A 25,904-nucleotide genomic window follows, 5' to 3' on the forward strand; every position below is an offset into this window, starting at 1 on the left:
AACCTGACGGCACGATAACACAGCTTATCCCCTAAGCTGACTCATCAAACTGGATCGAGTCATTTTATGTTCCCAGTTATAAAAAAACAATTAACCAGCAAAATCATATAATTTATAATTACAGCATAGAATTATACTTTATTCATTTAATCATGTCGCGAAATTCCCAGTCATTACAGCTTGTTTCCAAACTGCTGGTGGGGCTGTTGTGGTTGTTGCATACCACCCTGATTATTGATCCAGCTGAAGTTAGGATGGTTTCCGTTATTAGGATGATAAGTGGCATGAACTGGTTGCTACGACCTCTGAAAGTTGCTCACAAACTGAGCTGACTCACTAGATATAACACATTACTCCGTCGCATGTGCACCTACACAAAGCTCACAAACACTAGTTATCTGATGAACTCCATAGTTGATCAAAGAATCAACCTTCATAGTCAACGCCTTTAGCTGAACAGCGATAGCCATAGCTGTATCCACCTCCAAAATTCTTGCGACCTTGCCTTGTGGTAACTTTTGAGTTGGATTCTGATATTCATTCGCGGCCATAATCTCAATTAGCTCATAAACTTCCTCATAGCTCTTAGCCCATAAAACTCCACCTGATGCTGCATCGAGCATAAGTCTTGACTGTGCTCCCAAACTATTATAAAAGAAATTGATCACCATCTAGTTAGGCACAGTATGATGAGGACACTTCCTAAGCATCTCCTTATAGCGCTCCCAAGCTTCACATAAAAATTCACCTGATTGCTGCGTGAACTGAGTAAGAGCATTCCTGATTGCAGTTGTCTTTGCAATAGGGAAGAATTTTGTAAGGAATTTATGAGCAAGATCCTCCCATGTCGCAATGGAACCTGGTGGTAGAGAGTGCAACCAGCTCTTAGCTTTATCCCTCAGAGAGAATGGGAGAAGTCTCAATTTCACAGCATCTTCAAAAACATTATTGAACTTGAAGGTGTCATAGATCTCGATGAAATACATAATGTGAATATTGGGATCTTCCATGGGAGAAACCCCAAACTGGACTGAATTATGTACCATCTCAATCACGCTAGGCTTGATCTCAAAGGTATTAGCTGCGATAGCTGGCCTGACAATGCTAGATTGAATATCATTGATCTCTGGTTGAGAATAATCCATCAATGCTTTCGTTGTTGTTGCTGGTTCTCCCATTGTAATGATCGCTTCTTCTTCAATTTCTTCAACAACTTCTGCTTCTATTCTTCAACTTTGTCTAGTGTTTCCTTACGAGATTGAGACCGTGTTCGCATACACGCTCTCTAGACTACCTGAAATACAACAAAGTAACCTTATAAGTAAAATAATATGAGTCAGTGAACTTTAACGACCACTGATATCAAGCATATAAACTAAAATTTAACCTTGATTCCCCAGCAGCGGCGCCAAAAACTTGTTCACACTAAAACACACGTGAAAATACACGCAAGCGTACGTGATCACAAGTAGTATAAGATTTAAGTTAAGTTCGTTCCCACAGGGATTGGTTTAGGTTAAATCCAGATTATGCACTTATACAACAATGTATGATTATCGTTCACAACTAAGACAAGTAACAAATTTGAGTTGGTTAACTACCTAAGAGATTATACTAGCATGCATTAACTTAGAGATTAAAACTGATTTACTTATATGAGAATAATACACAAGTTTCCAACTTCATTACATACTTCATTCAAAGTTAATGTCTTTATTAATAGTATGCGATGGTGATGATAACTAATCAGATAACACGGAATTAGTATATGCCAAAATTTGATAAATGTATGCCCTACTACTGAGCATCCATAATTAAGATAGAAGCCAAATAGACACCAATTATGCTTAGATCCTATATGTCTATAGAATTTGAAAACATAACGGTTTAAGAACAAGTTATCTATTATGATTACATAAGGTGTGTAAGATGGTTAAAATTACACTACGAATTATGCATGTCAATTCATACATAAACCTATGCTAGCATGGCAAGTTCTAAACCTCTATATTCACTGTCGCTTCAATAGAGATTAACAAACAATCTTAGATGTTAGCTACACATCAGAGATGAATTAGCACAACCAAACTAGGAAATTATAAATCACCACACACTAAAGATTTAAACAATCAACTATTGAAATCCATAAAAAATCCGCTAGAACCCCATGACAACGATTAGTTCATGATCGAACGCATCATCACCATGGGTCCCAATAAAAACATGATAATAAATAAGTTCAGAATACTATGATGGGATATAAAGTACGAGGGTTTAGAACAAATCAAAAACAAGCATCTAAAAGTATCGCCTAATGCTAAGAATACAAAAGTTTAAAACTAAATCTTCTTCTCCTTAGCCGTCTCGTGTGCTATAGGTCTTCTTAATATCCTCCCTGGCTTCCTTGTTATTAAAACGTCTTCTTATCTTTATATATAAGCCCATGGATGATTCGGACTCTCAGAATATCAGAATCGTACTAAAAACCGGATTCTGCAGCAATTGACTGGCGCGGGCGCGCTCCTTCTCTGGACATACTAGCGCGGCCGCCCTGCTTCTGGCACGGGCGCGCTTGGGTTCTGCTATTTTTCTGGATTTTCTTTCTTTGTGCTCCATTCTTCGTGCGATCTTCCTCGACTCAATTCCTGACCTCTTATTAGCATAAAATCTTTGTAAAGCTCCTTTCTACCTCCTGGCTAGTGCCCTCAAATGACTCAACATAAAAACACATCAAAGATACCAAATACTTGAGTCCAAAACACCAACTTAAGCCGATATGCAGCGTTCCAAGTGGATATAAAATCCACTTATCATTAGCTCAAGTCTGTGTCAGATGAAATGCCAATAACGTCCCATGGCCAAACCTGGACTTAGCTTTATGCTGTGTTGGATGCACTTCATGAGTCATCAGAGCCATAAAAGTTGCTTGTGATTTCCACTACCATCTTCGAACACTTCATTGTGCTGTACTCCATTTCAATAATTTAGCAGTATGGACATGATCTGAATGATCATGCTAATGGAGGGGGCATGACTTGCACTCATCCACATACACCACACGAACATGTGCATGTATAAAACCTCATCTGTTACAGGCATAAGTAAAAAAAATATGCTAGGGCTTAGAGTGCATCAATCTCGAATCGAGGCAAATTTTTGAAAAGAGAGTTGAAAACTTGGTTTGAGTCAACTCTCCAAGTTGCCTCATCTCAATGCAAAAAGTTGCTAGAGGCCGAACAAGATAATACATCCCCTCACACGACCAATAAGCTATTGGCACATTATATAGTTTCAGCCAACAATGACATGAACTAAGACTGGTTCATAAACTGAGATGTTTATTAAAATTTGGAAGGAAAACAAACTTAACGCATCATAAGTCTAAAGGACCCATACAAACGAACTACTTTGCTATCTTTTCATCATCAATTTAAATATAAAAATTCTCTCTCATCAAAATACACATACTTTAAACCCCCATGTACCAAATATTTTAAACATATAATTCTCTATTGACTCAAGGTAAGACTAACGGTTCAATTTTGGGTCTTTGGAGTAACTTAAACTACTAGGTTTTTGATTGTAGTATGCTTTAGAGAAAAATTCAATTAATGGATGAATCGGAGTACCACCATTCACAATAGATCAATCACACATATTACTAACCTTAAAATTATGGGATGTATACCTCAACCTAGAAATTTACAGTAAAAAGCTCTGTTTTATACAGGGAAATAGGCGATATACCTTTACCGATGAGAGTTTAGAAAAAGCTCTCATAGCATGTGTTGCGAGCAATCATCCGACGCATGAGATCATTCCGGGTAGGGGTCATCAGAGCCTCTACTGGTTCTTTCTTTCCGATGACTGCGTTGTAAATATCTAAGAGATATTCAGTCGGAGTATTAACCTTCTTGCAGTTGAGACACCATTGGGTAGGGTTTGCTTATTTATTTCATCGGTTTCTTAAATAGGCCATTTTTATCAGATTATAAAGAGAATGGGAAAATCTAAGCAAGATTGAAAAGGGAGAGTGAAAATCTAATTATAATTTATTGAGAGTGAATGTGAACTATGAATCGGTATTGTTGTTGAAAAAAACTTGAATATTTTCAGAAACAATGGCACTCTTTGAATTATAGTTTATTGAGTCGCATGATCCCGTCCCATAACTCCATAAAGACAAGTCGATTACATCCTTCACTTTCTTAGGACTACATTGAATTTTTTTCTTCAGAAAGACTTGGACATAGGAAGGCTCTACGATCTTCTTCTAAATTCTGTTTCTCCATTTTTTTCAGATATAGATTGTCATTGGACACTTTTAGGATGAAAGGTTATACCTACTGCAAAATCTATATGCCAAATCATTTCATGAAGTTTACAAAAAGTATAATAAAAGATTTAGTCGACTGCAACTAATGTTTGAGTTGGACAGTTTGTATATTATTCTATAATGAGTGAATGATAAAACCTAGAATCACTATAAACATACATGATATCTAATATCTTGAGCCATTACTATAAACACTATAAACATACATGATATCTAATACATGATACCAATGTACAAAAGTTGCGTAACCATTGAATTTAAGTATCTTCAAACTTGAAGCCTGAAGGACTGATAGTTAACAATGGATGACTTAACTCTTATTTGTTGTTGGTTACAGGATTAATAAAATGTACATTTTGAAATTTCGGGTGAATGATGTTAAAATGTCATGTTATAACTTGTTTCTTGAGTTCAGTGAATCAAGCTCGTGCATTCATGTCCCCATTAATGTTCTTACTTAGTTGCAAGCCTTTATTCAGTAATAAGGCGGAACCGTGCTCGCCCAGGTGGGAACCTAGTTGATTTTCGAAAATCAATGATTTTTTTCTGAAGTCATAATTGGTCTTGAAAATTCATGACAATTTTTTAGCCTTTATTCAAATTCGATAAATAATGATGTATTTTCAAATAATATATTACCACAACGAGTACATACTTTTTTGTGTCAACAAATAATTGAGTAGTTTTAGTTTAAAAAGATTAAAATATTTATTCGAAGAGACACAAGTGCGAATATTAGCGAACATTTAAGAGAGAAATCAGTATGGAGGTTAATAAATATTTGAGATTGGATTTTGAAAATTTTCTTTTGACTCATATAGTTGGAAGAACCTACTTCAACATAAATAAAACACAAAATCACTAATTTCCATGTAAATATAATAGAAACGGACTCAATCCAACTTAATTGGGAGAAAGATTAGTCATATTTGTTTTTAAATCTAGGGAAATTCGAAGATAACCTTAAAAACAATATTTATGGGACATCACAAAAAATTGTTGAGGCAATTATATTTGATTTCAATTTTTTAAATCTTCACACATTTTTGGAAAAATTGTTTCTACATTTGGGGAGATGGTAAAACAACATTAGTAAAAATTAACTCCACATCAGATTAAAAATTGAATCATGTATATTTTGTACAATAATGTTTATGCACACATTACCTTATCAATAAAGTATATTTCCAAAATTGGCACCTCAAAACATATTTCAATAATCTAGTATTTTTCTGTATAAAAATTCAATCATCATGTCAAAAAATTCTTTAAATCATTTTCCAAAATTTACCACTTTTTCAAAATAATATATAACATTTCATATTCAAATTTCTATCATTTTCCATAATATATATATATCCATTTCCAAAAATGTGAAAACTAGTTCCTCAACTTCAAAAATGTGGATATCCACAGAGAACTTGGGTGCAGCTCCTACCTCGCAGGAGATTATGGAATTCATGGACTTAATAAACTATAGACTATGGAGACAAAATTGATTTAGCCAGGCTGAACAAGAAGCATCTCAAGAGGGAATGGTGATTTGTGTTTGACACTGTGATCAGAGCTTTCACCTGTAGAAAGACCGGGTTTGACAATATCTCCAGTATAGTTCAAAAGCCGGTCTTCTCAATGGCCCATGACAGACACTTGGATATTGGAAGTCTGATCGCGAGTGAGCTAAGCACAAGTCTCACAATTCCATTGGAGACTAGAGGTAAGAAAATTTTCTTTCCTAGGTTTATAATGGTTGTTTTAAACCATAAGGTCAATAACATTCATTTAACTGAAGGAATTGATAAAAGTTTAATAGACATTCCTAAGCCAGTGTCCAAAGTTTTATTTGGACAACTGAATAAGAAAAATATGGTAAAGGTAAGTCTTAATCTCACTACAATTATATTAGAGAAATTAAAGACTAACCCCTATCATATGCCCGACATGAGAAGTGTTTCATCTACTAGTACAGCTATGGCTCCTGAACCTGTAGCATTACAAAAATAGGGCAAACCGCAGGAGCCTTCCATAGCTGAAACCACTTCTTCAAAAATTTTAGATTCTAGTAAACCAACTGCTTCATCCTCTCAAAAGGGTGAAGTTAGTAAAAAGAAGAGAAAGCATATAAAACTGAGTGTGATCAATGAGAGTGGAGAGAAATTCAGTGAGAGTGAAAGTTTCCTGGTCAAGAAACCTAGAAAGAAGAAGATAGAGCTGACCACTCATTTGGACATCATTGCATCTTATCAAAAAGATGTAGATTTGAATAAGGGAAGTAAACAGACTCTGGTGGCACCTTCTCAACAAGGTGTCACTATTGAATAAAGCATTCTCCCAAATACACCATGTACAGAGTATGCGCCCCTTCTTGAGCACTCTCAAGAAGGTGAAAGAAGTCATGAGATTGGCACACACTTAGAGAGCATATCACTTCAAACTCCCTCTTCTACTTAGAGGGAGTTTCCAATACTCACTACTGAGATCACTACTCTTATCTTTAAAATTTATTCTTCATGTAATGAACGGCTTGAATCAATTTCTCAGGCCCTACCAACATCAAGTGACACAGTTCTTGAAACTGTGATCACCACTCAGAACCCATATTTAGATGGTGAGAGGCTACATGCCGAGGTAGACCATGATGACACCATCACAAACACAGGGGTTTCATCAGCTTTCACTGAAGACCCTGTGACAGATCAAGCACCTTCATGTGCCAATGAGCCTTCACATGCCATAAATTTTTAGGGTAGTACTCCTGAGGAGCAGATACTCAACACCTCTCCAATTTAACTGGAGGGTTCTCTAGGAGGATGAACTCCTCTCAAAACCCTAGATGAGATTTCCTTGAAAATTGAAACTAGTAGTACAATTTCTAATGATCCAGAGGAAAGATATCAAGCACCTTCAAGTGTCAGTTCTTTGCAAGAAGAACAAGGGTTTGAGCCATGGTACATGACGGTAACCTGACCAACTCCCCTATAATTTTAATGGAGGTTCACTCTCAAGATGAACAACACACTGTCACAATCACAGTTCCAATTGTGAGCCAAACTGTGACTACAGTCACAGGTGTTACAGACCCTATCATCCCAAAAACTACAACTCCAAACACTAACCTACCTTCTACCTCAATACAACCATCTCGAAGTCTCTTAGCCAACTGGATTCAAGATACCCAAGCCTGGCCAGCATATGTAGATGATATGCTTGTGGATCAAATAGAAGTCCTAGCCAATATTTCCCAACACTTTATGACCTTTGGAATGACAAATCAAGACTATCAAGCTATCCTTGTGGCTCATAAAGAAGAGGTTGAAGACTGGAAAGCCAAGATAGTGGATAAAGCTCAACATGATGGCAATGTTGATGCTTGGTTATCTATATATTTCTCAATAAACATAGAGGAGGCTCTGTCAAGGTTTAGGGAGGAGTACGCCACCATTTTAGGTAGCAATGCCAAGGTGCTTACTCCTCAAGAGGTGTATGATGTCATCACAAAAGTCAACAAGGCCCAACTCAAAATATTTAACTACATTGAGAAAACACTGGCAAAGACTGTGGATGGTCATCAAGAAAGCATTAAAAAGATAGTGAGAGAGAAGATAGATGAGCTCCTACCCAACCAGTTGGAGGTCAAACAACAACTCAGTAATTTTTTTAACAAACTGGCCACTCTTAATCTCTCAAGTGTAGAAGAAAGCATCAAGCAACCGAGGGAGGTATTTCTAGGCTTGCATAACATTCTACAGAATTAAATTTCTCAGAATAATGACACAAAGGTCAAGGTAGATCAAATTCACAAAGCTAGGTATGAACCTTATGCTTTGATAGCTGAAGAAATAAGAAGAGTGGTCTAGGACAACCTTGGTAGTGGAGTATTCTGTAGTTCAGCTTCTAAATCTTTAATTCCCCAAATCCCAAATCTTCAAAATTAGATCAATGAACTTCACTCATCCAACACAAGTTTGGTTTCTCAAGTCACTCATCTAACAACTCAAATTCAAAGTCAATAAAATGACATCTAGTTATTGATCGACTCCCAGAATTACTTTTAAATGCAGACTAATGTCTCATTGGGAGCTATCATGGGGGATTTAAAGATTCCACCTCAGGTTACAATGTACAATGTCTGGGCTCAAATCTCTATATGCTCCATTTAGCTTGCTAATAAGCCTAAGGGGGAGATGAAGTCAGAGTCCAAGCTAAAATCTATTAATCTATAAGAGGTTGGTATGGAAGAGAGACTCAAGATGGAAGCTGAAGGATCTTACATAGACAAGAAATTTAGTGATATTCTAGAGTGCCTAAGAGTTTCAATTAACCACAACTACCAAACCTACTGAAAAGCTATTGACATGAATGTGAACTTCTTAAGGGCTAAGCTAGTCACCAATGGAATGATGAGAGAAAAAAGGGTTATGGTTAACATCAAAGATTCTGGTGTTGATACGTGCATGCAGGTCTCCTTAATTTTTAAGATCAATGAGAGCCTGAGAATTGGACATCTTCGTTAACAAGGTTAAGGTTGATTCCAGAAGACACTCTAAAAGAACTCAAATCAGGACAAGAATGAGCCTTTCCTGAATCTTATCTTAACCCTAGAAAAGGAGTGGCTTACATATGCCCAACCACCAGAAAATGCAGACACTTTCTTATTTCTAAACATTGTGTGGTGGAAAAAAAAGTTTTGATGATGACTTTGAAGTCAGAGCTGAAGCTAAAAAAGAACAAATTTATGGATGATGTTGAAGTTATTAAGATTCTGAGAAGATACATTGACAATGCTGAGAGCATGCTTCCTAAGGCTGCTATCAATATCCAGGATGAGGACAAGGATGATGATGAGCAAAAGAAAGATGAACATAAATATTTTGGTTCAAATCTTAGTCACTTTAGCAAAAGCAGTGGAAGTCATAAGGATGAGAAAAAAGGGAGTGATAAGGGTGATGACAACAAAAGGAGTGATAAGTATGGAGGAAAGAAGAAACAACATGACAAAGATGAGGAAGATGTCAAGAAAACACCAATCATCCAAAAATTTATAGCTCAATACTATGTAAAGAGAATGGAAGCTCAGAAAACTAAACCAAATTCCTAGACAATCAAAAACTCCAACTGTTTAAACCTCCAAGTCTAAACAAGTCTACAAACTCATAGCCAACTCTTTACTAAAAAAACCTATCCTTACCAATCAAACCACATTAAAGAAACTATCCAAACCTCCATCAATCAAGCCATCAGTCATTACTCACTTCAAGTCTGTTGGAAGAAAGCCAAGAAAAAACAAAGTTAAATTGAGAGCATTGTGGGCATATTTTAATCAAAGTGATTTTCTAACAATCTCAGAAGAACTCCCAGAATATGACTATAATAATCAACAAGCTAAACTCATATGTAGAGTCTCTGTGGATGTTCTGGGAGAAGTGAAGATCTACTTCAAGGATGGCTCATTCAACATATTCAAGAAAGAAATAATGGAAAACTTATCAATAGTGGAGCTTGAAAGGATAATAAGTTTGACGACTAAAAATGGCAAGTTCACAAGAAAGAGGAAGGTATAACTAGCTAAGATGTTGGTAAATAGAAATGAAAGAAGAGCAAAGGAAAAGGTTAAAATGGAAGAGAGGGCTATAAAGAAGGCTGAGAAGCTAGAAAGGCTGGAGAAAAGATCAAATGAACTCAAGGCTAGAGGATTAAGCAGGATTTCAGAAAATGGTATGTTTTCGAACATCAAAATTCACAGATTGTCAAGGTACAAAGTTGAGCATTTTGGCAGTTATACATTAGGAGAATGGATGCAGCTTGTGGAAGCACTGAGAGGAACTAAAATCATTGAAGAACTTGAGTGCCTTGTCCGGCTGAAGAACTTGATTAGATCTCAGTCAGGATATGAAAACTTTAACTAATTCTGTAAACTCAATTCTCATTGTAACAGCTAGGTGACACTTATATATAAAAGAATGTATTGTGTATATCTGTTTGTTTTTCACTATTAGCTTGAGATTAGTCTTGTTGTTAGGCATGAATTTCTGACAGGTAATCTTCTCACAAATTAGGGGAGATTGTTGTGCAAGACATGCCTTAATATAACAAGACTAAGTCACATTGATAATCCTAAGATTAAGTTGACTTGTAATAAAAATATAATCTGTAATTATATTCTTTGAGTCTGTAAGAATGTTGAAGAAGACTAGACTGGAATATTTTTCAGTAAAAAGCCAACAAGCTAAAGAATAAGTCTCTGGAAGAAGATCAAGCTTGATCATACCTCAGAATGAAGATACATAGCTTGGAGAAGAATAGTGTTGTAGATTGAAAAATGTTCTAAGCCAGATGTCGAGAAGTCACAGATCAAGAAATATCGAGAAGTATATCGAGAATTGTTCAAGCTTATCGAGAAGTCAATTTGACCCATAGAAAAGTCATTTCACTTAAGTCATCTCACTTGTAGAGAAGTCATCTCACTTATAGAAAAGTCACTTTATCTAACAAAAGTCAAATAAATGTAGAGAAGTGGAGATATCGACAAGTCAAATGCATGTAGAGAAATGGAGATGTCGACAATCCAAATATATTTAGAGATATGAAGATGTCGACAAGCCAAATGCATGTAGAGAAGTGGAGATCGACAAGTCAAATGCATGTAGAGTTATTAAGACGTTGACAAATCAAATACATGTAGAGACGTGGAGATATCGACAAGGATTTTTGTACTTAGAAGATCTCGATAACAGCTTCAATTACAGAATAATCTATCATGAAGACTTCTGATTACCATTCAATAAACCATTTTATTATTAAAATGAAAAGTCTATAAATTCATCTTGAAGAGTGCAAGATCAAGGGCCAAGATGAACTAAACAAAGGAGTGTAGCAAACCTGAAAGATTGTATGCAGATATGTAACACTTAAAATAGAAATAAACAAAAAATATTGAGAAAATATGTTAGTCTATTTTAGTATAATCTCTGTAAACTATGCATGTTTATCTATAAAGCATGTCACAGTCTTTTGTTCCAGTTGTAACAAAATAATCTAGATTTTATTGATTCTCTCAATTAGAAGAAGCTAAGTTCTTTAATATCAAGAACTTAAGAAGATCCTTCCCATTCCCTTTTTTCGGAAGAAAAGGAGGATCCAGACAAAATCGTTGAAACGGAAGAGATCCGAGTGAATGGAAAGGAAAAAACAAAGGATTAAGGGTTTAGGGTTTTACTGGAAGACACCCGGGGCCGGCGGCCACTCAACTATTCCTGCACAGTGGTATTGGTTCCCATTCGACAAAGCTAGATGCCTGGTCGAGGGTCCAATACAGTAGGTAGCAGGCGTGTTCGTTAGCCAAGGTCAAGAGCAAGCACGAGGAGTAGTCCTATCTTCCTAGAAGGATTCGATAAAGAGAATGTGGGTGGGAGTCTCCTCTCATCTCCTTTCCTTCCATTCGAGTCACTTTCAGAACCTTCTAGTCGAGTCTCTTTCAGAATCTTCCAGTCGAGTCCATTTCCCCATACTTTTATGAGATACTCCTCCCCGCTGATCAAACAACGATGATGTATGTGGATAAGCCTAACTTTAAGCTGCTATTATTTGGTTAGGGTTGAGGGTTGGAATGAATGTCTAAAAATAACTCTTGGAATTCCATGGGGGTTCTTGATTGGTGCTGAGCTAACTATAGTGCAACATCGTACCTCGTTGGTTATTAAGATCCAAATGGTTTATCGATCCCAGGAGGTTACCCGGTAACTCGCTTGGCTTCATAAGCAGATCGATCAAGAACAGGCATTTCTAGACTAGATAAATAATTTTGCATTAAATCCGAAATAAGACGCCAATTACTAGCGATTCCAACTTCATGTTCCCGAGTTGCAGAGAACAATCTGAACTGAGGAAATCTTTTCATATTCGCTCCACCTTACAGCCTTGATTCTCATTGTAATTGCCATTATAACAACCCAATTAATTTTTAATAAATATCAAGGAAGTTTTGATATTGCTTTTTCGTGTCTTTATAGTTAACAAATTATCACTACAAAATATTTTAGCTATAGATTTCAAGTAAGCCAAAACACTAAACTTGATTTCTTGAAAATAATTCACAAAGTTTTTTTTAAGTAAAAATCAAGAAACACACATTCACCCCCCATGTGTGTATTTCATACCTAACAATTTTATCAATATTATTCATAGACAAACCAATGCAATAAAAATTCACCCCCTTAGTGTTAAACCAAACATCACAGTTCTTGAAAAGTGAAATTCTTTATGATTGACCAAATTGCAAACTTCGGTGCTTCCCTTTAGTCATGGCGTAGGTCCTTAAGCTCACTTTCACGTCTGACGGTAATGTCATCATCAAATATACGTCCACTTTGGTCAAATTTATAGCCAACATTGAAAAATTTGAATACTTTGACGCGTGAGATGACATGATCGAGGGCAATGTGATAGAGATTTTATAGGGAATTACAAAGGTTGTGATTAAATTAAAGAAAACTTGGGATTTATTGGTGGCGAATGCTAAGGTTGATGCTTCCGGCGGTAGCGGGAGTGGAATTGACTATGGTGGTGTTCTTAAATGGGGAGCTACTTGTGCCAGTGCCAGAAAGTGGGGGGTTTTAGGATTTTGAGAAATTAGGACAACAAACATTTTTCTAAGGGCATTGCGTGATAAAAAAATATGTGTTTTAGTAAATTTAGAATTTTATGTGTTACCACAACTAAGTAAAATTGAATAAAAAATATTTATTTATAATTTTATTTCTTATTTCCATCTTAAGCATGTTTTATTAGTGCCTTCACTTCTTGTTATATATCTTTTTATCTATATGATGATTAAGTACTATTTTGAAGAAACTCATTTTAAATGACGAAGAAAATTGAACATGTATCTCAGTTTGTGTGCAACTAAAAAGAAAATCTAATGAGACATGCAGAAAAACCAATTATCTATTTCCATTATTAGACATTATACCAATACTCGGGCCTTTATTTCATTCAATTTCATTCCCACAAATCACTACAACAAGTATTCATTCTCTCAAAAATCCAATTGCTCTGAGGGATCAAACTTCCCCTCGTATACTCATGTGCCACCCTCACGTCTTCGCCTCCCTTTCTAATGCAGACACTCCCCTCTCCTCATGCTGACATCACCATCAAAGATACCCCAATTTCATCAATTTCATCACCCAAATAAGAATTTTAAAATCTCCATCGCTAAAGAAAAAATGAGATTTATCATAGAACTATGAAGGCCGTGATCAGAAATGGAGATATTTTGGGATTTTTTGGAGGTGAAAAATAGGTTTGATATTTGGAGATATGGGCTTTGTGCTTTAAAATGAAAATTATCGTGACATTTTCAAAAAAGTGTAATTTTAGGGATCCAAGAAGAGGGGATAATGACGAAAATTTTCCTAACTTAAAATTTTCATGGATCGGTAACTTAGAATTTCATGTATTAGTAATATGAGAAATGATTTATTGTGGTTACATTTGAGCATATTTTTGCATTTTTAGTCATCATTTATTGGGAAAATTAAATGTTTTGAATTATTTGACCATTTGAAACTATTTTGAATTGATAAATTATGATGTGATAAAAAGAAAAAAAAATACAATTTTCATTGATGAAGAACAAACATTTGTAATGTATATAGAATGTATAATAGTTTTCAATATATAATAAAACACAATAGGAAAAAATTATTTGGTAGTTCATATACCATTTATTAACACAACTATTAAAAATATCAAAAGAAAGCATTTCTAATGTATATAGAATGTCTTTAAGATGGAATCTGAAAAAACCTCATCACATCTCTAAGCCAAAATGGTTTTTCAAAACTTCTTTTGAAGTTCTTGCGAATCCTTTGGACACTTCTTTCATATTCTCAAGCTTACGTAATTCCTTATTTATCTTATTCACTCTACTACCAGTAAAGTGGAGCACATCATTTGGGTCAGCAACATCTAGTATGTGGGGAGCGACTTCAGTCTTTTCTTTATCTTGTTGCTGATATAGGTTTTGAATGCAACTCTTTTGTTCATGCAGCCTCTCTTTCGCTATGTTGAACTCCCACTCTTTGGACGTTTTTAAGGCTTGCAGTGTCAGACTAATATGATGGTCCATTTTTAAGGACTCTTCCACATGATCAAAATTTTCATATACGTTCTTTGGCGATCCTAATCCAATGTCTATAAATTACTCTCCTTCTATATCACATGTCGTTCCTGCTACATACATAATAACATAATAAATATGTTAAGTTGGGAGGTTAACCTTCCCACAATCATGTCTAAAGATAAATTAAAAAAAAATTATGTTGACATGACTGTATATACATGTTGTGATAACATGTCGCTAAGAGAAAAACACTTTTTGTACCAGCTAAGCTTTTATCCACATTCCAAACATCGTCAAGTGCAGTCCCACTTTTGATCCTTGAACCATGTTGCTGATTTAGAAATCAGAATTTATTAGTTAATCTTCAAGAATAGTAACCATCATTTTTTTAATAAAATTTACCTTACCTTTTCTATGGCCAGTTCAAAAATATTCAACAACCTATTTGCGTCTCTTCGTTGGGAGCCATGCAAAACTGACACTCCTAGTTTGAGAATTTTGTTGATGTCATCATGAGAATCAATAGTTTCACATATTTTCAAAAACTTCTTAACATGCGGAAGCAGATCGGTTCTTGTATCACAACGTCGACAATAGTACTCAACATCTAAGCATACACGTCCTCCTACTATCCCAGCCATGTAGGATTTTAGACCACAGTCTAGATGAGCTAAATGTCCACAAATACAGCTTTTTTCTACAGTTGCTTCACATCTAATAAAGTTATAACCTTCATTAGAGAAATCAATAGTCTTTCTACATAGGATACAGCAACAATCACCGCAGAATCCCGGTTCACTACAATAAATATCACATGACAATATTGTTCTAGAGTGAGGCTTTCCAGTTTCAATTAAGCTGCTGCATAACTTGTTACCAGCTTTGCAACCACTTGTTGCCCGCTGGGATCCGAAACAAGAAAAATATGTATTTCACCGAAAGCAAATATGGATATTTAAACTCATTAGAGGTATTTAAAAAAGTGGGAATTATTTAGGTAAAATGACGGGATTGGAAGCTTTGACATGCTTTATTAATTTTGTTGACAAGTACCAGAAAACCCTTCAAAAATTACTGACATTGATACGAGGTTAAGTCACAGTTATGGCAGTTGTTTATAAATGTACAATTCAAGAGAAACTATAAATGACAGGCAATATCTAGGATCATGAGTTAAAACTTTAATACACATGCATGAATGCAATAAACACGACAATGATAATTAAACATGACCAGATTGACTTTATGCATGTAAATGGGAAAAAAATATTATTTGTGTCAAGAAAATTTAGGAAACCAGTTTATTATTTATGTTAAGAAATTTTTTGAATCCTTATTCAAAAATTAAAAGCAGATAATATAGAATGTAAAAGAATAAACTACTAACAAGGAGAATCAGAATTAAGAGAGAAAACACGTAGTGAGTTGTATGGGAAACATGTATATATTCATTTATTCACAATAAATTAAACTGTCAGTTGAAACTTGTGCATTACACCACACAACATATGTTCATATACTGATAAATAGAAAAAATACAAAAATAAACATGTTGATTATGACTAAAATATACAAAAATATTATGAAGACTTCCATGTCACATGGTACACAGACTTTATAAGTGAATTATGGACATGAATAAAATTGCATCAAAGTTGTGTGCAAGGAATAATTGCATGTTTTTATACAAACAACACATCTAAGAGAATCTGAAGCCAACCTTTGATTTGAGATGCACTTTTGGAGGGAACCTTCCAGCTAAATGAATCAAAAAATGCCTTCACATCTCTACCATGATATGTTTCGCGAACATAATTTGCAACTGAAACCTTACTTGCAAAACCCCTCCTCTTAGATTTATCATATAAACGATCTGGAAGATAAAGGTATCTATCCAAAAAGTATCCACTGGAAGATATAATTCTCTTTCCCACCTTCCAACGCCATTTATCACCCGGACAAGGCCAATCTACTGGAGCATACGGCAAACCTTCACCTGAGGCATAAGGAGAGACTGGAAATACACGAAGACCAGGTTTCCTCATGTTTACAAGACCTTCATTTATTTCATCTTTGTCATTCTCCATATATCCTAATTTATTTTTCTGTATCATTAGCTAGGTCATTTAAACAATAAGTGTTATTCCTAATGAACTAACAATGAGATTTACAGAAGGGGGGTTGAATATAAATCTCAAAACTTTTTCAAGTTTTGAGCAGTTTCAAAGGCTATGTGTTTAAGATAAACAAGTGTATGAATTGCTTTAAGCTAATACAGACAGATATATATTCAAACACTAATGTAAAGAACACAACAGACCTTAAAAACTTTTCTGGTGGATTCTTGTTCCACCAGAGATGGTATTTCAGAAAATCTGTGATTCAAGAAGTTGATCACAGCTGCGTCCTAGTACAAACTAGATAATTTTTCTCTCAAGATTTTTCTAAACAGCTCTGGAAAAATTCTTATCTAATTACTAGCTGCTACTTGGTTTATATATTACCAAGTTTACAAGTGAAGACAAAGATAAAAAGTACAATTATAAAATAAGTTCTCCACTTGTTTCTTCTCCATTTTACTCCAGTGTATTGTTGACTATTGCCTCTTTATACTAGAGTAGAACGGCTACTTTTTCTGATGTTCCTGAAATAGGCTACCACATCTCAGTTGTCTCTGTCAACCCATGTGCCTCTGTTTGTAGGTACAACTACCACTTGTCAACTGCTATCTAACAGAACATCCGTTGAAGCCTTCATCCGTTGATGGCTTCATCCGTTGATGTGTTAGCAGTTGAAGCTCTATCCGTTGATGCACTCATCCGTTGAAGGATGTTATCCGTTGAAGCTTTAGAGACATCCGTTGAAGCTTTGTTTCTCATCCGTTGAAGGTTTTTAAGTTATCCGTTGACACCATTTTCATTTATACAAAATTACAAGGCATGAAATATTTACAATTGGCCTTCCTATCTGCATATCCTCTAGTAGTCAACATGACTTATAATTTCCCTCAACATTTAAGAATTATATCTCAAATTCAGAGACTGAAATGTGCTACAACACTAGACTTATTTCTAAGTAAAGCTACACCATCAACGGATAGCCAAAATGGTCTTATCCGTTGAGGCTACAAACACTAGTTTTCTACTTAAGTGTTTTGTTAAACATATCATCAAACTAATGCACATATATTCCTAACAATCTCCCCCTATTTATGTCTATAAGAATTGTAGACATAAATTCAAGGTTAACTTGATGATAACAAAACACTTAACAAATATATGAACTGAAACTAAGTAGAAATTTAAAAGTGCTGCAAAAGTGTATGTACTAGAAGGTAATTGAAGATTTACAGTATTTCCAAGGGTGCTCCTCTAGCCTGAGCAAATCATCTTTTTCTTCTTTGTTCCCTGGTTTTCTTTCCTAGCCCCTTGTCATTTTCCTCAATTTGGAGTTGGAGTTGTCTGAAGAATTCAGCTTCATCTTCATCACTGATATCCAACTTAGATTGCATTTCTTTGAGAGTTTCATTGTTGGCAATCTTGAGTTGGTCTTCAAGTCTGAAAAATCTTCTGACTCCTTTATCATCTCTGAATTCCATCAACCAATGAGGTGATTTGTGAATTGTAGTTCCCCTTTCTTGAATGAGTAAGGTTCTGGGCAAAGCATTGGGCTCCCTCCAAGTTTTCCTTATGTTGGCAATCTTGTTGAGAATTTCAGTCTTGGCAGTTCTGGTAAAGCCAGAATCCTTTTGTATGGCTGAAAAGACTCTGATCAAGGTAGAGTAGCCTTCATTCAGAATCCTGTAGAGAGGCCATGTTCTTTCCCCAGCTCCTTTGTATCTGAACACCAATCTCTCTGGTAGCTGTCTGTAGGCAGCAATTCCTGTTACATCCTCCAGCTCATCCAGATAGAGTTCAATGTCTGAAATTTCTTTTATGTCACAGATGTGAACATAATCATCTTTAGAAATTGGTGGCTTAGGGTTAGGTTTATGTTTTTGAGTGAATTTCTTAGAGTTTAGGGGAGGTGTAGATTTGGATTTTCTTTTATGTTTCTTTGGTAGTGGAAGAGTGGTTAAAAAGGTAGGCAAATTGATGGTGTCCCAATCAATAGGTTCCTCTTTTGGGATGATTGGTTCACCATGAATGTTTATAGTGGGATCAGCAACAAAGGGTTCAAGTATGGAAGGTAGAGATTTAGTTTCTTCAGTGTTGTCTTCACTCCTTCTATGTGCCTTGGCCTTTCTTCTGTTTCCCTTCTGCCATTCCTCTTTTTCCTCCATACTTTCACCAAATATACTCCCAAAAACCTCATCTAAGTTTGCAATCTTGTCTTCACCCCTGACTTCAATTCCTTTCTCATTTTCAACTAGACTTGACTTTAGCTTTTGTTCAAGCTTTGCTTGTGCTCTTTTGTCAGCCTTGAGTTTTTCAGCTTCTTTCTTTAACCTTTTGGTTTCTTCCCTCTTGGCTATTGAGAATTTGGGATGTCCTTGCATCACACATATGCTCTTTCCCTCTCTTAAGATAATAGCCATGTTTCTCCTTACTGCCTCATCCATGGTCTCCTTGTGTTTTATGATGCTAGCACCCAAAACTTTGTCTTCATCAGGCTTTGGAAGAGGAAAGTCCACTTCTTTCATCTGAGCAAAGTCTAGAGGGTTCTTTGTGGAGTCCTTGCTGGATCTAGTGTTGGGCTTGAGAACCATAGCTTTTAGATTCTTGAAAGAAGTCTCTCCAACCTTATTTCTCCTTTCTGGCTTGTGCTCCATATTGATTGGTTCAACCTTTGTGCTATGTTTCACAGATATTGATTTATCTTGTGTAGAGCCAAACAACTGTTGCATCCTTTCATCAATTCTCCTCTTTTGCTCTTTCACTTGAATTTCAGCTGCTGCTAGCTGGATTAAATCAATTCCATCAGGCTTTCCTTTAATTTGAATGATTGGAGAAGTAGTGATGGCAGGAACTAGCACTTTAGATATTTGGATTTTTGTAGATGGCTCTCCTTCCCCTTCCCTTTTACTCTCCCCCTTTTTGTTATCATCAAGGAGAGGGGTCAAGCCCTGTGCTTTTGCCAGCTGCATAAGTAGATTTGTTTGAGATTGTTGGTTGTGAAGAATGGTGGCCACAGAATCTTCAATAACTTGAACTCTGTCTTCCAATTTGGCCAACCTCTTTTCAGTATGTGATTCCTTTTTCAATCTCAATAAAATGTCCTGCATTGTACCATAGGGCATGACTGAATCCAATTTTTCAGAATTGTAGGATTTCAAGTCAGCAATATCCTTTCTGAGTTCATCCACACTCAGATTCTGTCTTACTTGCTGCAACTTCATGAGATGCAGTGAGTCCAAGTGAGCTGTAAGGATAGCCTTTGTACCAGCATGAGAAGTTTTCTGAATGGCCTGTTTGATAGTACTGATTTGTTTGACTAAGGAGACATTGAATTGCCCTGTTGTAGACTCCTTTGTTAAGGCCCATTCAGGTAGATTTGGAATAGAACTAGGGCCTTCATCTCCCCCTAAGTTCATGCTTCCATCAGAAGAAACAAAGTCATCATCATCAGAATTTACTCCAAATTCTTCAAATGACTCACCAGCTGTTGAAGGCATCTTGTTAATAGCAGCTTTGTCCCTTTGAAGAGATGCTGTTGTATGTACTAGATGTAGTGTCTTTTCTGCCTCCACATTGCCCTGTGCAGCCAATAATTGATAGGCTGAAACAGGATGAGTAAAAGTGTCAGCATCCAAGGAAATGTTATCAATTACAGCTTTGTAATGTTGCTGAAATTGTCTTTCCTTTTCAGCATCATTCACAATCATTGACTCACTAGCAATGGCTGGTTCCATCCTTATATCTGCTGTACCTGCCTTTCTCTCATTTTCTCTATGTTCTTGCATCAGGGGCTCCCCCTGGCTCACACAACTCACTCCCTCACCTTCACCTACTAAGGTGGTACTCCTCTCACTTACTTTTGCCATGCTGGAAAAAATAGCATGCATATTTGAGCTCTCAATCTCTCCTTTTGCCTGGGAGCAACCCAGCCTCTCACTCAAATTGTCACTCCCTTCCCTTAGTCCTAGAAGTGATTGTACAGTAATCAAGTCTTCTACACTTGGAATTGTTTTAGTTGTGTGTGTAGAGACTATCAACGGATGCGAAATAGCCGTTGAAGGTGAAACTGATGGTATCAATGGATAACTGCTGTTAAGCTTATCCGTTGAAGAACAACCACTTGTCAACGGATGAGTGATATCCGTTGAAGAAGGAAAAGAAGTAGAAATTGAAAGTGATATAACTGTTGAATCTGTGTAGATTGATATGAGTTTTGGTGACACAGATCCTTCAATTACATCTGAAAGAATTTGCGGGTGATCCAACAAATTATCTAAAAGATGATGATCACCTGTATTTGAGTGGGGCTCCTCCCTGAGTTGTAAAGAGGGAGAATCAGGAATTGATGGGAATAACATATCCATATCTAGAGATGGTGATGAAGTGTGTGGTGATTGATGTGTGTTAATTGTGAGAGAATAGGGTTGTGACTCCACATTTGTTGGAGCCACATCAAACTGAGTTTGAGAAGGCATAGATACAGATGGATGTATCTATGCAGTGTGTGCACCCTGTGTAGAAGATTGGGTTCTGGCTCTCTTTCTTCTAATAAAGGCTTTTGTTGGTGAGTGTTTGGCTTTTTTTCCCTCCCTCGTTTGTTCTGTGTTCCTGGTTGGGAACTATTTTCAATAGTTACATCCTTTTGGGAGGATGCAGCTAGGGATATGCTAGTAACCCTTTCAACCACCACAGCTTTTTGAGAAACTATGGCTTGGCTAGCTTGGGAAGCACTTATCTCTCCTTCCTTATCCTGGGGGTTGCTTTGATGTTCACCCCTCCCCTCACCACTCACACCCTGTTAACTCCCCTCAGGGTTAATGGTAGATGTTACAACTGTTGTCTTTTGAGAAACAACAGAGGTAGTTTTCTTTGTCTTTGATTTTGAAAGTTTAGTTTTGGTGACCTTGGTAGGAATCTGTTGGGGCATTGTCACAGATTCCATGGCCATACTAGAAGATAAAGAAATAGAGGGGTTGGAAGAAGTAGGAGTTATAGAAGCAATTACCTCACTTACCTGTGGTGCATTCATGATTGGTAAATATACCAATGGCACACTGCTGTTGAGATCCATTCTCAATAAATCTGCAAGAACTCTTTTCTCTTGTGCCCAGCACTTGAGTTTATTATTCTCATTGGTTATGACCAAACCTTCAGCAACATGGTTAGCCAATAACATAAAGAATCTAGCATAATAGATGTTATTAGATCTATTAGCTTTGTTACCTAATCTAGTACCTAATTCTAGCATAACATAGTTGCTAAAATTAAAATACCTATCAGAAACAAGCATATAGAGCATATTAACAAGAGATGAAGTTATGGCATCAAAATTGCTAATTTTCCCAGAGAAAACCTTGATAAAGGCATCCCCAAGAAAACTCCATTCTTTCCTAAGGCCTTTTCTTTTAATACTCCCTAAACTAGTAGAGTTAAGAGAATAACCTATGGAATCTAATATGCTGGATACATCATTATCAGTGTGTGGTGTCATGGCATTGTTCTCAGGTAATTTAAAACATGTTAGTAAATCATCACAGTTAACACGGTGATTTTTACCTTTGAGGGTGAAGGAGATAGTCATATCTATTGAGTTGAACTGAGCAGTTGTCCAAATCTCCTCAACTACTTCACAGTAAATCGTTGGGGCTTCCAGCATTGCATAGCTAAGTTTACAGTTTTTGATGAAGTCCATCATTTTGTGATAATCGGAATGGGCTTCATTCTTTTCTACCAAAGCTATGAAATTGTTCTTCTCATAGATGAATCCAGATTGAGACATAATCTTTACTACTGGTGCCATTGTTGTGAGTAGAATTTGCAGAGAATAACTTGAAGGTTTTGCAGAGAGAAAATGGTAAAAGCTTTGAAATTTCAAGAAAGCGTAAAGTAAAAATGAAAAATCAGAAGGGCTTATATACTTTCTCAAATTAAAAAGCATAAATAAGAGATTAAACAATAAATATATGTAAGTGAATTTCATCCGTTTAAGAATAAACTGTAAGTATTCTAAAAACTACCTTTAAAACAAATACATACAGCTGTATGTATGAGTATCAACGGTTAAGACAATAGAATCAACGGCTGTGAAACACCTGTATCGACTGATGTGATATTTCAACGGATAAAGTAAACTGTCATCCGTTGAAGAGCACTTCAGTTTTATCCGTTGACGGATAAAAATTTCCAGAAATGTATATGTCTTTCAACGGATAATGAACATCCGTTGACAGAACAATTTTGACTTTCAACGGATAGGGAATATCCGTTGATGGAATAATCTGTGTTAAAAATCAAATTTGTTCTAGCAGCTAATACATTTCAGGCTTCAATTCAAATTGCAATAAGGACATGAATTTTAAGAGTAATTAAGCATACTTAGCTCACTTACCAATCTTGTGAATGTTGATTAATCAAGTGGCTTGGTAAATATGTCTGCAATTTGTTGTTCACTTGGAACAAAATGAAGTTCCACTGTACCTTTCATCACATGTTCCCTAATGAAGTGGTACTTGATATCAATGTGCTTGGTTCTTGAGTGTTGCACTGGATTTTCAGTAATGGCAATGGCACTTGTGTTGTCACAAAATATTGGAATTTTGTCAACAGTCATACCATAGTCAAATAACTGGTTCCTCATCCATAGTATTTGTGCACAGCAACTACCAGCTGCAATGTACTCAGCTTCAGCTGTTGATGTGGAAACAGAATTCTGCTTCTTGCTGAACCATGATACAAGCTTGTTCCCTAGAAATTGACAGGTGCCTGTTGTGCTTTTCCTGTCTATTTTGCAACCTGCATAATCTGCATCTGAGTAGCCAATTAGATCAAAACCAGACTCTCTAGGGTACCAAATTCCTAGATTTGGAGTCCCCTTGAGATATCTGAAAATTCTTTTAATGGCCACTAAGTGAGATTCTTTAGGGTCAGCTTGAAATCTAGCACAGAGACATGTAGAAAACATTATATCAGGTCTACTAGCAGTTAAATATAAAAGTGAGCCAACCATGCCTCTATAACTTGTAATATCCACAGACTTTTCAGCCTTGTTTAATTCAAGCTTAGTGGCAGTGGCCATGGGAGTTTTTGCAGGTGAACAATCCATTAAGTCAAACTTCTTTAAAAGATCATAAATATATTTAGTTTGACTAATGAAAATTCCACCACTAACTTGTTTAACTTGTAACCCAAGAAAGTAAGTTAGCTCTCCCATCATGCTCATTTCATATTTACTTTGCATTAATTTAGCAAACTTTTTACAAAGCTTATCATCTGTAGATCCAAATATAATATCATCTACATAAATTTGTACAAGTATCTTAGAGCCATTAACATTTCTAAAGAAGAGAGTTTTGTCAATAGTACCTCTTGTGAAATGATTATCTAGAAGGAACTTTGACAAAGTATCATACCAGGCTCTAGGTGCTTGCTTTAGTCCATAGAGTACTTTCAACAGATAATACACATGGTCTGGAAAATTTTGATCTTCAAAACCTGGAGGTTGGCTTACATAAACTTCTTCCTCCAATTTCCCATTTAGAAATGCACTCTTAACATCCATCTGATAGACTTTGAAATTGGCATTAGCTGCATAGGCTAGAAAGATTCTGATGGCTTCAAGTATTGCAACTGGAGCAAATGTTTCATCAAAATCTATTCCCTCTTGTTGAGAATAGCCTTTAGCAACCAATCTGGCTTTATTCCTTATGACAATACCATTTTCATCCATCTTGTTTCTGAATACCTATTTTGTGTCAATGGAACTCTTGTTCTTTGGCTTGGGTACCAGCTTCCAAACTTTGTTGTCTTTCTTACTGGTGACAACACAGGCTTCTGAATTGAAGGAAATTGTATTCCCTCTATCACATAGTTGACTGATGCTCAGTAAGTTGTGCTTGAGACCATCAACTAATGCAACTTCATCAATTATGACATTCCTTGTTGAAATCAAGCCATATCCCATAGTAAACCCTTTGCTGTCATCTCCAAAGGTTATGCTAGGGCCAGCTCTCTCCTTAAACTCTGTGAGCAGGGAGAAATCTCCTGTCATGTGTCTTGAACAGCCACTGTCCAAGTACCATAGATTTCTTCTTTTTCCCTGCACACCATAAAATCAATCAAGTTGATTTTGGTACCCAAGTTTCCTTGGGTCCATTCTTGTTAGCCTTTCTCCTAGACTTCATTCCTTCTGCATCTTTAGACTTAGGTAACTTTGAGTCAACCTTGATCTTAGATGTAGTTGGTTGAGGTGTAGGGTTAGTCACAGAATCATTTAGCACATTTGGAATTTGATAAGGCATGGATTGTGCAAGCATGTTATTCCATATTGGCATATTGTATAGCATTTGAGGCATACTAAATGCAGCAAGATAAGGATTGTTAAAATATGGCATGTTAGCAAAATGTGCATAAGGATTCTGATGAGACATAACAGGCATAGCATGCAGAGGTGATGCAGACATATTAGGCATGGAAGAGGGCACATGTATGGGAGTTTTCTTAATAGATTTGCAATTAGCAGATAGATGATTAACACTACTACAATGCACACAGCTTTTTCTAGGAGCATACTTATCAGGTGTGTAATTGTTATGTTTGTTAACCCCTACCTTCCCATTTCTATTAGATTTCCTTTTAGTTTCCTTTTTATCCTCAACCACTTTGAGCCTATTCTTTAACTGTTCTAAGGTCATGTGTCCTATATTCACCTTACTGAAATCTTTGGATGTGCTTGCTTCTTCTTTGACAAAGTTCTTGGAAGTTGAACCAAACTTTTTGTTGAGTTTCCTTAGATTTTCACTTTTAGAAACATCTGCCTGTTTTAATTGAGGAACCTTCAACGGATGCTCCTTTTCTTCCTTCAACGGATAACTTTCATCATCCGTTGATTCCACATCCGTTGACAGCCCATCAATTAATTCCAGTTTCTTTTTGTTTTTATTCCAGGCAGTCTCACAGAATGATTCAATTCCTTGGACCTTGGCAATTTGAGCACTAACATCCCTAGATGTCTTCCAGGCTTTAATCACCTCTTGCTCTCTCTCTAATTGATTAGAAAGTATTTCTACTTTCTTAACAGATTCAGCTAGTTCATTTTCAACAGATATACAATGTAGCTTAGTTTTCTCTAGGTCAATCAACTTATCTTCTAACACAACATTTCTATCACTTAAAAACAAATTGTTCTCTTTAATCCTACTATTTTCTTTAGCAAGAGATTTAAGAGACACACGCAAATGATACAGTTCAGTAGACATGTCATTAAAAGCATCATTGCACTCTTCTTTAGTAAGCTGTGTTAAATCAGTAGTGATTACCTGGTTGCTTGATG

The 25,904-nt window shown here is 36.1% G+C and overlaps 1 protein-coding gene and 1 non-coding gene across 2 annotated transcripts; one reads left to right on the forward strand and one right to left on the reverse strand.

Annotated features, from left to right (window-relative positions):
- The first annotated feature begins 681 nt into the window (after positions 1 to 681).
- LOC141682263 (small nucleolar RNA R71) lies at positions 682 to 788 on the forward strand. The gene has a single exon (XR_012559664.1). It is a non-coding gene; the product is annotated as a small nucleolar RNA R71 (small nucleolar RNA).
- Positions 789 to 14,147: 13,359 nt separating this feature from the next.
- On the reverse strand, positions 14,148 to 16,546 carry LOC141680341 (uncharacterized). Its single transcript, XM_074486595.1, has 4 exons — positions 16,211 to 16,546; positions 14,867 to 15,361; positions 14,721 to 14,790; positions 14,148 to 14,518 (listed from the first exon to the last, which is right to left on the reverse strand). Exons 1-4 carry the CDS (start codon positions 16,544 to 16,546, stop codon positions 14,148 to 14,150), a joined length of 1,272 nt encoding a protein of 423 aa, XP_074342696.1.
- Between the last annotated feature and the right edge of the window lie 9,358 nt (positions 16,547 to 25,904).

The sequence above is a fragment of the Apium graveolens genome, chromosome 8, assembly GCF_009905375.1.
Source record: "Apium graveolens cultivar Ventura chromosome 8, ASM990537v1, whole genome shotgun sequence".
Classification (NCBI taxonomy): domain Eukaryota; kingdom Viridiplantae; phylum Streptophyta; class Magnoliopsida; order Apiales; family Apiaceae; genus Apium; species Apium graveolens.

What these genes read in the sequence shown, in the direction of transcription:
- LOC141680341 (XM_074486595.1), bottom strand. Translation starts at nt 16,546, where the DNA reads ATGGAGAATGACAAAGATGAAATAAATGAAGGTCTTGTAAACATGAGG. An exon ending in TTGATTCATTTAGCTGGAAG is followed by an intron (nt 15,362 to 16,210) that starts GTTCCCTCCAAA and finishes TTCGGATCCCAG; the next exon opens with CGGGCAACAAGTGGTTGCAA. An exon ending in TTGAACTGGCCATAGAAAAG is followed by an intron (nt 14,791 to 14,866) that starts GTAAGGTAAATT and finishes TTTCTAAATCAG; the next exon opens with CAACATGGTTCAAGGATCAA.